General features: G+C 33.3%; 1 protein-coding gene across 1 annotated transcript; it reads right to left on the bottom strand.

The window, feature by feature from the left end:
• Positions 1 to 335: 335 nt before the first annotated feature.
• On the bottom strand, positions 336 to 2,359 carry LOC111024981 (transcription factor TCP13). Its single transcript, XM_022302815.2, has 2 exons — positions 2,130 to 2,359; positions 336 to 1,622 (listed from the first exon to the last, which is right to left on the bottom strand). Exons 1-2 carry the CDS (start codon positions 2,131 to 2,133, stop codon positions 595 to 597), a joined length of 1,032 nt encoding a protein of 343 aa, XP_022158507.1. The 5' UTR covers positions 2,134 to 2,359; the 3' UTR covers positions 336 to 594.
• Positions 2,360 to 13,251: the final 10,892 nt, after the last annotated feature.

Here is a 13,251-nt window from a genome sequence, read left to right as displayed (position 1 = left end):
TTATGCTCTATCTGGATATGCTTGCAGTTTTGGATAAGAGCAAGCTCAGTTGCCCGTCAGAACTGGACAGATGAATGACTATTCGAGGCAATATACAAATGGTGTTTTGTTCGATAGGAGGATTGTTAGAAGGGCAAACAAAGTCTCACGTTAGCTAGGAAAGGAGGATATCCATATTAATATAAAGTGAGTACAATTATCTCCCTTGGTACGAAGTCTTGAAAACCTCAAATAACCACACGCTCTAACTCTAATAATATTTCAGCTAGGTTAGGTTGGTTCATGAACAAATTTAATTTATTACTCAAACAATTATATTTAGTTTAAAAACAGTCTAAGTGACCCAACCTAATCCAATCCATAAACAACCTTAGTAACCAAACAAAAGAAAAACAAACAAACAATCAAACCTAGCAATTAATTTAAATGTTCAAAATATGATGATTGTTCTAATGTAATGAGATATTAGCTTTTTCAAGAATCAGCAAATTGAGTAGAATACCTTTTCCATTGTACTTCTTGCCATGATCTCTCTTCTATAGTTTCAAAGATTTTCCATTGCTGATCTGAATTCCACTCCAAGAGTCTTTAGTATCATTCATCAGAAGCAAACTCATCATCCTTATTTGGTTGATCTCCATTATTCTTTTCTTGAGAAACAAATTTGGGAGCCATACTGAAATGAAAGGGCCTAACATTATTGGGTGGTTGGTTTATTGAGTTCAAGGGAGATGTAAGACAATTATTGTGAAGCAAGAAATTTTGAGAACTCGAGGTGAACATTTGCAAGTGATTATTGACTTGTCTTGGATCAAGCTGATCTAGAGAAGTCTGTGAGATTCCTGGTGGGCAAACTAAAATTTGAGACCCTGTTGAGAGAGACAAATTAGGCAATGGGCGTGGCAAGGACAATACATTGAAGTTATGGAGATCTTCGGCCGCCGCGGCCTGAGACGTAAAGAATCCATGGCTTCCCGTAGGGTGGTGAGACGACGACGACAAGAATGGAAGATTTGATGGCTCCCAGTGATACCCGAATGGGGCATTGCCGTTCGCAACGACGTTGTTTAATAGAGCAGAGAATGAAGGAGGGTGAGACGAATTGGGTGTATCGTTTTTGTGTTGCCTTTCTTCTTCGCCCTCGTCGCGAGGGTTAATTTTGAATTCCGATCCATACGAGTTGGTATGAGCTAACATGGATTGGAAGTTGAGGCCGAGGGTGGTTCCAGATGGGATTGGCAATGGAGGAAGTTCATCAATCTCATCCTTAGCGGCATTGAGCAACCAGTCGACGACCTTGCTCGGCTGGTTGAGGCCGAGCCGATCCTGAAGATCATATAACTGAATTGCAGTGGAAACCGAAAGCCTTACGCGCCTGTCGCGTAGCCCTCTTATGGTGCAAACTTTGCTGTGTCGATCTTTGCCTCCGAAAGCTCGGGAAACGCGCACAATTCTCGGATCTTTCAACCTAAGCCATGGAGATGAACTTGATGAAGCTGCAGCTTCAGCTGATGATTTGCATTTGCTAACTTTTCCAGTATGATCAGCTTCCAGTTTTGAAGGCGAATTATCCTCTTCTCTTGAATTTGTAATCATCTTATGTCTCTCATCATTATGTTTGTCTGCAAAATAAACAAACAAACAAAAAAAGAAGAAGAAGAGTTTTAAGTTTCAATTTGCAGCTCATGAGCCATAGCTTGTGATTTTCAAACAAAACCCTCAATTTATGTCAAATTAAATTTGGAGGAAAACCCTATGATCAGAATAAAGTTGAACCCATTTCATGAAGTTAATTATTCCACAGGAAAATTAAAACTGTCCAAAAATTTCATCTCCTCAACACCAACAAGAATTAGAGTAGGGAAATTCAAAATTTTCAAACCCCAAAAAGGGTCAGATTAATTATTATCCCAAATTCTCCCTCTGCAAATTTCTCAAAAGGTTTTCACCTTCTCCACTGATCATTAACTAAATATGTGTGCCCTATTTCTTTAGTGATTTTCGAGCTCAAATCAGATAAAGGCAGAAGAAAAGACTGTATTGGCTCAATCACTGCTGAAAATTAAGAGAGAGAGAAGAAAAAAGAGGGTTTTGATTCAAAGATTTGAAGAGAGACTTAAATTACTTACGCATAAGCACTGAATTCACCCTCAGAATTAGTAGTTTTGATGCAATATGAAGGCTTCAAGTTTGGAGATGAAATTGAAGTCGCCAAATTGGTGAGAGACGAATGAGAGCCTTAGCTGCAGCATATTGGGGTTTTTTTTTTCTGAGGGCAAAACCTTCCCTTTTATTTTGCAGAAGGGTTTGGAAAGAAAGAAAGAAAAAAGAAAAAAAAAAAAAGAGGAGGAAGATGCTGGAATTCAACCGACCATCCTCCATGGGAAAGCTAAAGCAATGGAACATATGCAGCCACGTGGCTCTCGTATCGTCATCGACTCGGATAATTGTACTACCTCGACATTGATAATAAAAGAAAAGAAAACTTAGGCCACCATACTTATTCTAGGGGTATTGATGTCTGACATTTGCGGGTTTAGAAATTAACACGAGGCTCAACAAGTGATTACTATATTAGTTGTTGGATAGAAAGTAATATTGCGCGACTACTACTCGATCTTATACTTATTCTTATCCCGAGTGGAATAATGTAACGAAGATTTTTCAACCACGACAAATTTTAAGACATAAACCATGGGAAGGAGAAAAATGTTACAAAAAGGAAAGAAATTAATAACATATATATGTTTGAATTGAAAGATGTTTAATTATATGAGAATTGGGGGACCATTTGGTGCTGCACATTTTTGAAAAGTAGTGAGTAGTGCTTTATCGACAACTACAAAAGGTTTGGCTTCAAGTCCTATCCTATCACATGGGCTTGATGAGATGCACGCCTAGTACGAAGAAAAAAAAATACTCTTGATGTGTGCATCATGTGATCATGAGCAAATCTATGGATAATCAAGTTTATCCCTAGCTATCTCATGATCTTAGTGCCAATAATAAGCCTAATTAGTTAAAAGGGGTGAACTCGACGTGCAACGTTATCCTATTTTGGAGATTTAGTGTTTTCAACTTTTCGATTCAATAGTGATTATTTAACAACGGGATATTCTTCCTTTCGTCATTTTATATTAGTAGTTAACTAGTGGATATGTGGAACTCCTAACCATCAAACAAAAATGTTTGAGTCTAAACACCATAATAAGTACTAGGATTATAGTAGATTTGACACATCAAGGTCTCAAGACACAAACCATCAAAAATTTAACCCAAAAAAAAAAATTGCAAATAAAGGAGAGGGTAAAGATATTGATTTTATTATTTTTTTTTTAAGAAAATGTATCCTTCATTAATAACTGTTGCATGCCTTCATTGTCACTAATTGGATATAAATATTCCATAAAAATATTGAATCATTATTGGATGCAGATTCAAAATCTATACCTTGAATAACATTTGATACAAAGATCCAAAATATATTCTTTAATTTCTCTCTCATACATTTAATAGGAGAGAGTATTTGTAATTTCCCTATCATACATCTTTTTTTTTCGATGTCGTGTAGCTTACGTTAGTGGATCTCTATAATCGAGGCTCATTGCTTGAGTTGAATAACACAGTAATCAGCGTCAGACTTAAACATACTAGATTAATAATATATATACTCTCATACATGTCTATCAATTTAAAACTACTAGGAGAGAGAGACATCCCCGCTCTCATACATCTAACAGCATAAAACTAGTAAGAGGAAGAGAGAGAGAGAAGCTATAGTAAGTAACAATGAGAAGCTATAACTTAGTAGATGATGGACCATTATTTTCATATTTCATTGTCAAAGAGGGGAAGAAAAGAAGGAGAAGAAGGACCACACAAACTTTTGTTGTCAGAGAGATATGCATGGAAGGGAAGGCAAGCCCCTTAAGCCAAACCCAAACGCCAAACGCAACTTGGAACTGTGTTTTTAAGACACCCCCAACTCACTTCACTGACACACACAAACCCCAATTTCATTTCAATATTAATCACTCTCTCTCTCTCTCTCTCTTTATTTGATAGCTACAAAAGTCGTATCCCATTTCCTCTTCTCTTCTCTTTTACACCACATGACAATTTCTTCTTTTTCTTCTTCTCTTAAAGATCTTCATGCGTGGGAAGAAGAAGATTCACATTTGACTAGCTAGCATTAAAATTGGTACAGTATTTTGAAGAAGTTGAATTAAGCAATTAATTAGTGTGTTAATCCACATGCCTAGCTACCAAAAGCTAATATTATTCCATCTTCTTTTTCGTGCGCATGGATGCCAAAAAGTGGCTTCGGACAGCAACTTCATGTGGGGAAAAAAACAAAAACAAAAGGGGAAGAAAGAGAAAGAAAAAAGATAAGGGATAAAGAAAACCCAGAAGACGAGAATTGTTATTGAAGTTAAATGCAAGGAAAATAAATAAATAAATAATTGTGGGTTTTTTATACAAATCATTGCTAAAGAAGAAGAAAAAAGCAAAGTTGTTGAAATTTTCATGTCGACGCCAAACCCAAAAATTCCTCTCCCATATATGTCACTCACTTGAAACAGAAGGAAAGTTATATACCTAGAAGCAATAAAAAGATCAGATTTTTATTTTTACTTTTTTTCTCTTTAAGAGAAGGCAATAAACCCAAAAAAGAATATCCAAACAAGGGTCTAAGAGAAGAATATGCATCATTCCAAAGCTAAAAAAGAAAATATCAATGATTTTTAGGGTTTAATTAATTTGGATTTTTGGGTAACATTTGTTTTATTTTCCAAAAATGGATGTCGTATGGCTTATGCTAGTGGATCTATATAACCAAGGCTCGTTAACTAGGTGGAGCAATACTATGACAAGTGCAGAGCTCAAACTTGAGATCTCAAGGTAGGTAGTACGTCAAGACTCGGCCAAGTGCTTGCCACTGCACAATCCCTACGGTGATGAATTTGTTGGGATCAATATCAAACTGACGGTCCTAGGCATCTGAAGAAGTAATAAAGAACTCGTTGGAGGTTATATTTGACCAAAGTTTCACATCAGTTAAACAAGGAAAAGATCAATGGTGTATAAGTAATTAAGGACGACTACCTTATGAAGTTTTTTTTAGTAAAAGACTTATGCTTATAAAAGTGGACAATAATATAACAATACATTATTATAGAAATATGTTGAGATTGGATGTCCTAATTAACAAACCATAAACCATAAAGTATGTTTTTCTCCTCTTATAAGGAAAGCCAACCCAAAAAGGCATTGCCAAAGAATGCATAAAAGATATATTTTTTCCCTCTTATAAGGAAGGCCAACCCAAAAATGCATAGCCAACCAATAAATATGGTTTTTTCCTCTTAATTGGACAACTTTTATCTAAGCCTCCTCCTTATGTCTCTCACCTACTTTAATGGATTGATACTTCTTTACAAAAATAAAAATAAGAATTATCCCACCAAAAGCAAGGGATCATAGAACAATCCATAAGAAAATGAAAATGTTAAGGATTTTAGGGTCTAAGGGAGGTATCTACTTCTATCATTTTCTACTAACATATTGATCTAATTTTTTTTTTTTAAAACGACATACCATTCATTCAAAAAAATGTGTGAGAAATATACAAGAGGAGGATTCTAAATAAATACGTTCCAGTTCAAAGAGATGGTGAATAATTGACCAAATATATGTTATTAATAATTTGATAATTCTAAAATCATTTTTTTAGTACAAAAGTGGGAGTGAAAAGATTAGAACTTATAACCTCCTCGTCAGAGACATTGTTAATTATCACTGAACTAAGTTCATAGGTTGGCGATTCTAAAATCACTTTTGAAGTCTTATATTAATCATTAAAAATCACTTGTAATTATATGAAAAATCACTTGAAAATTTGTGTAACCAAACGTTAAATTTAATTATATAAAAATCACTTTATTCCCAAAATCACTTGTCACATAATCTCTCCTTCTAACGTGGTTCATTCCAAAATCATTCCCAAACATATCCTTAAATTTTTTTCCGTTCCTCTCTGGGAAGCAAGCAACCTCAAAAAAATATCCAAAAACATGCATCACACCAAATTAGCAAGAGAAAAGAAAACAAAACCCATAAGAAAAGAAAATGTAAAGGATATTAATTTTAGGGTTTGGATTTTTTAGGGCATCATGAGAAGAAGCGGGTGAATTATTATATTATATTGTCTTTTTTTTTCCTTTTTACAGCTCTATATATGTTCTTCTGTTGTTGACTAACTGATGATCTAAAAGATGTTTATAGGGATGATGATTTACCAATAAATGGTCCCCAGATTATATTCTGGACACACACTGATTTAGGGTCTCAGTTTATGACTCATCACATTCACTTTTCTGAGAGCTAGCTAGCAGTATATGTCATATTGTTTTGAATCTCACTGCTCTCTCTATATAAATTATAATAATGTTAAATCACTGTTTTTTTTTTCTGTTTTATTTATTTCTCTGTTATGGTTTCTTTTTCTGACATTGGTGAGCAAAATGGGTAAGAGCTATCACTCTCTTGGGGTCTTTTAACTTTATATCATTATATCAACATCACCTTCAAAATTGGGCTTCTCGTCGTGTTTAATTTGGACTTAGTTTCAATTTGGTCACATCTTTAAATTGTTTTTTATATGATTTCGTAAAATCGATATCATGTGGCTTACGATTTGGATCTATATAACTGAGACTCGTTGCTTGGGTTGAGCAACACAGTGACCCGTATAAGATTTGAACACAATGTCTCGTGGTAGGTGATACCACAAGTCTAGGATCCTTTGCCACTACGTCATCCTCCAGGGGACTTCTTTAAATTATCTTTTACCCACGTGACCAAACCAGCTAAGCTTTAATATAGTCGACTAACACAGATTGGCCAAATAGAAAATATCAACTAATTATTATTACGAACAAAAAAGAATGTTGGTATAGTAACACACGTTAGGAATAATTTGTGAGATTTGACTAAATCATTAGAAACAAATTGAAACTTTTAAAACATGATATCTATAAATTCGAGGTTGTGCTTTGGGAGGAAATCATCATAAACACTTCTGCATGGTCCTCGAAACTCAATCTCTTTTGTAATTAGGATATTGCTACCATTTCCTTCAATTGTATTGTCTTCTTCTAGGCTCCCCTCTGGTATTGTTTCTCCACATACCCTTTAATAAAATGGTACTTCCTTTTAAAAAAAACAAAAAAAAAAAATTGAAACTAAAACTAGATTGAAACTTACAAAATTAGAAAGATGAAATTGAAATCGTATCCAAAACCACACTTACCAAATTTGTAGTTTAAACATTAAAAAACAAAAAATCATGTAGTTATCTTCTTTTTAAAATATTTTTTTGCAAATATGTGTTTTTATAAAGTTAGTTATAAAAATATAGTATTCTAGACAATAATAATAATAATAATAATAATTAATTGTTGACTGGCTTGGTAATCTAATAATTAACAATCTCTTCGGTTTTAAATTTTTGTAGTAATGGTTAATTTAGCAGCGTGAATGATTGACCTATTTATTGAGATGATTATAATAATTATTTAAGCTTTGCTATATTTAGAACTTTTATATTTTCAAATATCTGATCATTGTTATACTATATGGTTGCAGTCATACCGCCGCCCTTTTTATCCTTTTTCCCCTTATGAAGCCCTAATCTTCTTCTTGGCAGCAACGTTGCAGAGAAAGAGATGCCTCTTTTTAAGAGAGCAATGTGTTGGAGATCATTGGGAAACAAATTTAGAAAGAGAGAGATAAATTTTTTCTTTTTTTTTTTTAAGGGAAGAGAGACTTTTCTCTCTCATCAAATAGATTTTTTAACATATATGTAAATTTGCAAGTTTAATTTTTACTATTAAAAATTTGTGGATAAGTTTGCATAATTTAGTGCTTATCTATATAACTTGAGAAGAATGGGCTTGTGTTTTAGATGAAAACTCCACCATAGCTAGCAAGAAATTTAATAGGAATCTCGTTTGTGAGAGCCTCTCCTTTCCACTCTCTCGCCAGAGACATTTTGTGGAGCAATGCTATTGACTCTCTTTTGTGGAATACTTGGTTGGGAGTGCAACAGAACCTTTGCGAATTCTTCAAAATCGCTTAAAGCCTTCGAGAGGATATAAAGATTTCTACATCTTTTTGGTGTTCTTATAAAAGCCCCCATATTTTGTAACTATGATGTTTCTACCATTTCTCTACATTGGAGTACTTTCTCCTATATTTCTCACATGCTATAATAAATGGTACATCTTTTCCAATATATATATATATATATATATATATATATATATATTCATAGGATTTAAGGACCGTTCTTTCGTATTTTCAAGATTTGTCTCCCATAAAGGTATTTATTATTTCAATTTTTCTTTTTAATAGACACCACACGTATATTCATCCAAAGGTATGTGATAACATACAAAGAAATGAGACTAAATGAGTGCACTCTAGTTTAGAGAGATGGTAAAAATGTCATAATTACCAAAAAAAAAGGTCCATTTAAACGTTCAAAATGAAGTATATTATAATTTTTTATTAGGTATATTATCTTTTCAATGTAAGATCTTAACATATGTCTCCTCAAAATCATGACTCTTTTAGTTTATTGATCTTGACCGGATCTCATTTTTGCAATAAATGATTTGTTAGTTTAAGCTTTTTGAGCTCTAATACCATATCAAGATTCATAGAATTATATCTCAAAATCAATTGGTAATGTGAGTAATAACTCATGTCTCGTAATTTGTTAGGTCCTCATGTGAGTTTCTTAACATGAAACAGTTATCCAAAAATAAGCAATTACTTCTTTCCGACCATATTAATCACAAGATGGAACCAAAACCATTACACCATAGCAAGCATGTTTCTCTCTCCCATTAAATACCCTTCGGTGCATTGCCGTGGGATCCATTTTATCGTCAGTTTGGTTGGAGAGAAACAATAGAACTTTTATCGATGTCTCCAAATCTTGCAACCACCTTTGGGATGACATTATTGTTTTTAGCTTCCTCTTGGTCTTCTAAGACTACTTTCTTTTATAATTACGATATCACATCCATCTCACTTAACTGGAGCGCTTTTCCTTAAGCTCCTGTCTCTTTTTGTATGTATGTTTCTCACATACTTGAATAAATGATTTCGGTATCTTTTCGAAGAAAAAAAATTATTCTAAGTGAAAATCATCTATATGAGTGGGGAGCACTAGGGAAATAATAAAATTCTAAAAGAGGCGATGCCATAGAGAAGCCGAGAAGGACTTTTTTTTAGTTCAATATCTAAGGTGGGGATTTTTTTTTTTTTTTTAAGTATTCATATAATCTTTTAGTCATATATATATCTTAATCCAATTTATATATACTCAAGTTGCATGATATTTACCATTCTTATGGGTTCAAGCCTTCGCCGTTGTTGCCTAACAAGTGCTATTGGCTGAAACTCTTAACACGCAAATGATCTCTCGAAAGTTACAGGTGAGGGTTCGAGGATTGAAAAGATAAAATTAAGGAAAATGGAAAAGGGTTCTCGAAAGTGTAATACCAAAAAATCTTTTTTTTTCTTTCTTGTTCTTTTGATAATAAACTATTTTATCGATGAAAAATCATGTGAGACTGAGACACGCACATGCATAAGAGAAAAAAGCTTATACGAAAGTTTTTCTATTCTCTGATATAGTAGTAATATCATAGTTACAAAATATGAATAAGCAAGGATTATGATGTCATCTACTAAAAATTTCTTTTAAAAGTTAATTTTGAAAATTACTCCACGGTTAAGAGGGTTAAGGCATCTCTGCTCCTTCTAAAAGGTCGTATAGTTTCTATTTAATCTCCGCGCTTCCCCATCTATGATTTAATGTTATAAAACTACATTATGAAATTTAACAAGACTTCACTTCATTGGTGACATTAGTGGCCTCTCTTTGAAGAGGTGGTGAATTGTATGGACAATTCTCACCCAACCACTCGACGTGGCTAGCCTACAGTAATTAATCCATCTTTATAGATAAATCGTGCAAGTACCAAAAATCACCCAACTCTATACTCTATACATGTTAAGGTACTAATTATAAATAAGGCACCTACATCTACACTCTATACATATGTTAGGTTTGCGTACTAATTATAAATAAGGTACAACATTATTCAATCGGGACCAATTATATATAGGGTTTCCGTAGCTTGACACATGGCAACATGACCTCTACTTCTCTTATTAGTCATTCAACTATCTACCTCTCTTATTCATGATCATCCAACTCAGCTCACCATGAGAGATCAGACTTATCATCGCAATGACATTTCTTACCTAAGATCCACAACAATGATCTTCAATCGTACCTCATTAGAATTCATTACTTTAAGCTAAACGTGTATATTTGAGGTCATCATTGAATTTATATAATAAAAAAGTCTATCTACGTACCCACTTTCTAATCACACACCTAATTTGAGTTCAAATTGTTTCCACAAATACCACACTAATATTAGTTAAACACTCAAAGCAATTATATATATATATTTTTTGAAAGACACTCGAAGCAATTTATTGCCAGCAGATATTGACAGTAAATTTCCAACCACCACAAAATCTATAATCCTATATTAGTTTATTACTTAAATGTAATTCATGACCTTGAGAAATATCTTACAAAGAAATGTATATATTGAAGCTACAATAAAAATTATTTGATGTTTAATTGGGAGTATTTTGATTCCGTAAAAATTTGGGAAATTTGACGGGATGACCTACAAAACTGTGTGCTAACATGATATGTTGGCTAATTTAAAAAATTTATTTTTCTAACTAGCAATGGTCCAAGGATTTTACTAAATCTTTTAAAAAAATAATGGAGATCTCACTCAAGATATTACTATAAAACAAAATCGTGGGTTTAATTTACACTACTTGAACATTTACAAACAATTTATTAATATTGATGGAGTTCCATCTCAAAACCAATTGGCAATGAGAGGAATAGTTCATATCTATAATAAACCTATGTAAGGTTCCTTCTTTTATCAATGTGGGATCCTTAACATGCCATCTCAAAATCGTAGTTCTTTTTGGTTCATCGATCTTGGCCAGATCTCATTTTTGGACCGATTGCTCGTTTGAGCGTTATGGACTCTGATACCATATTAATATTCATGGATTCCATCTCAAAACCAATTGACAATCAGACGAGTAACTCATGTCTATTATAAACTTATGTAAGATCTTTTTTCTTTTCAATGTGAGATCTTTAACACACCCCATAAAAGAGATAATACATATCATAACATTGTGAGAATGCAGAGGATTCAGATTGCTCCAACAGATCCACGTTATTATACTAAAAAAAAGTTTTTTTCAGGTCACACGGGTTGAAAAATAAACAAGGTGAACTAAGTAATTAAATGCATAGATGCGGCATTAATATTGGCAGAAACAATTTGCTTTTCATTTTTTTTTTCTTTCTGTTGGTTTCTCAGTTTCTTTCTCTGTCACATGGATGGCTTTCACTGTTTGGTTTCACCATCCTTCTTTTTTCTGATCTGTAGCAATTTTTTTTCTTTTTCTTTTTGGCAGACTTTGGCTTAAATGCTTCAACAAACACAAACAGACACTCTACAGAAGAAACGTATGGCTGATATATCCAACAGATCACACAGCCGAAATTATAACTCTCTCTTACTAACTAATTAATACCACAGAGCTCTCAGTCTCAGCTCCACTGTGTTCTTTTTGGGACCATGAGTTTGTCATCATTTTCACTCAGAAATATACCCTCTGGATTGGATATAATATGCAAAAATGACAAGGATAGCTGCCTCGGCTATGGGTTTAATTATATAAATTTCTTTGTTTAAATTACCAACGTCGTCCTAAAGCCCTGTTTGATAACAGCTTCGGTCTAGTTTGGTAACGGTTTTTTGTTTTTTGTATTTCGAATTTATGCATGTTTCCTCACCATTGATTTGATATGTTTTTCTCATCTTTCTTATAAGCATATTTTAAATTCTTAAGCCAAATTTATGAAAGCATTTTTAGAAGTGGATAATAAAGCTAAGAAAAATATGGGCGGAAATAGTGGCTGTAGGATTGATTTTTTCAAAGATTGAAGCCAATAACAAAATAGGTATCAAACGGAGCCTAACTTATTAAGATTGTGTCTATTTAGTTATCTACGTATTTTGAAAAGTTTCTAACTTAAATTCCTAAGGTTTTAGAGTTGTGTTAATTTAGTTCCTATACTTCTTGAGTATTCTAATAAACTTCTAAAGTTTTAATTTTGTTTCTAATATGTTTCAATAGTATATTCTGTCGTTGGTTTAATGCTCACGCTATTTGAATGCACAAACAAATATGCTTGAAATCTCAGCACAAAATGCTTGAAAATTAATATGTAGTCACATAATTGTTAACCTGACAAGTTAATGACACAATTTTTCTTTTATTGTTCATAATCGATGTTTGGTGGCTTACGTTAACTGATCCTTATAACTGTGGCTCGTTGAGCTAAGTAAGCACAGAGTTCGAACTTGAAACCTCACGATATGTGTGGTACCCCAAGACCTCAAGCGTTTGTCACTAGTTCAATGTTGATTTCCTAAACTTTCAAAAATCCTGCAACAAGTTTCGATCTATGCAAAACGTACCACCGTCTCTAACATGGACCAGTGAAATTGATTTCTTCTAAAAAAAACCAAACTCTACCTCATTGAAGTTTTTCACAGTACACTTAATCCCAAAAGCGAAAGGAAAAACGTGAAATTCTTTTTCCTTTCATCCGTAGGGCCGGGACCAAGAGATCGATTAGATCTAGAATATTTTTCAAAATTATGGACATGTAGACCCGAGGGATGGAGGATGTTAAGAGAAGAAGCGGTCGAGCTTATTCCGTTTGGTATATATAAGATATTGTATTTTTGGACAAAAAATGAGATATTTGTTAAAGAGGAAAAGAAACGAAGTTGCAAAAGGAATCAATTTATTGTCAAACTTTTCATACCGAATTCCTCAATGAGAAAAAAAAAATTAGTATTTAAAAAACAAGTGTAAGAGAAAAGAAAAAAGAAACAAAAAAACAAAAAGAAAAAAAAAAAGAAAAGAAACAAAAACTTGAAACCGACAATCCTACCCAATCCTTTTTTTCATTTGACATCCGTGAGTGTTTGAATACACGGCTGTAATTCTATGTTCCAACCCTATTTTTTATATATAGGTTTAAAATAA

Source organism: Momordica charantia (genome assembly GCF_013281855.1).
Source record: "Momordica charantia cultivar OHB3-1 chromosome 8 unlocalized genomic scaffold, Mcharantia_2.0 BLBB01000008.1, whole genome shotgun sequence".
In the NCBI taxonomy this organism is placed as follows: domain Eukaryota; kingdom Viridiplantae; phylum Streptophyta; class Magnoliopsida; order Cucurbitales; family Cucurbitaceae; genus Momordica; species Momordica charantia.
The sequence above is the reverse complement of the archived record's forward strand: the minus strand, read 5'-3'. Positions and strand labels throughout refer to the sequence as shown.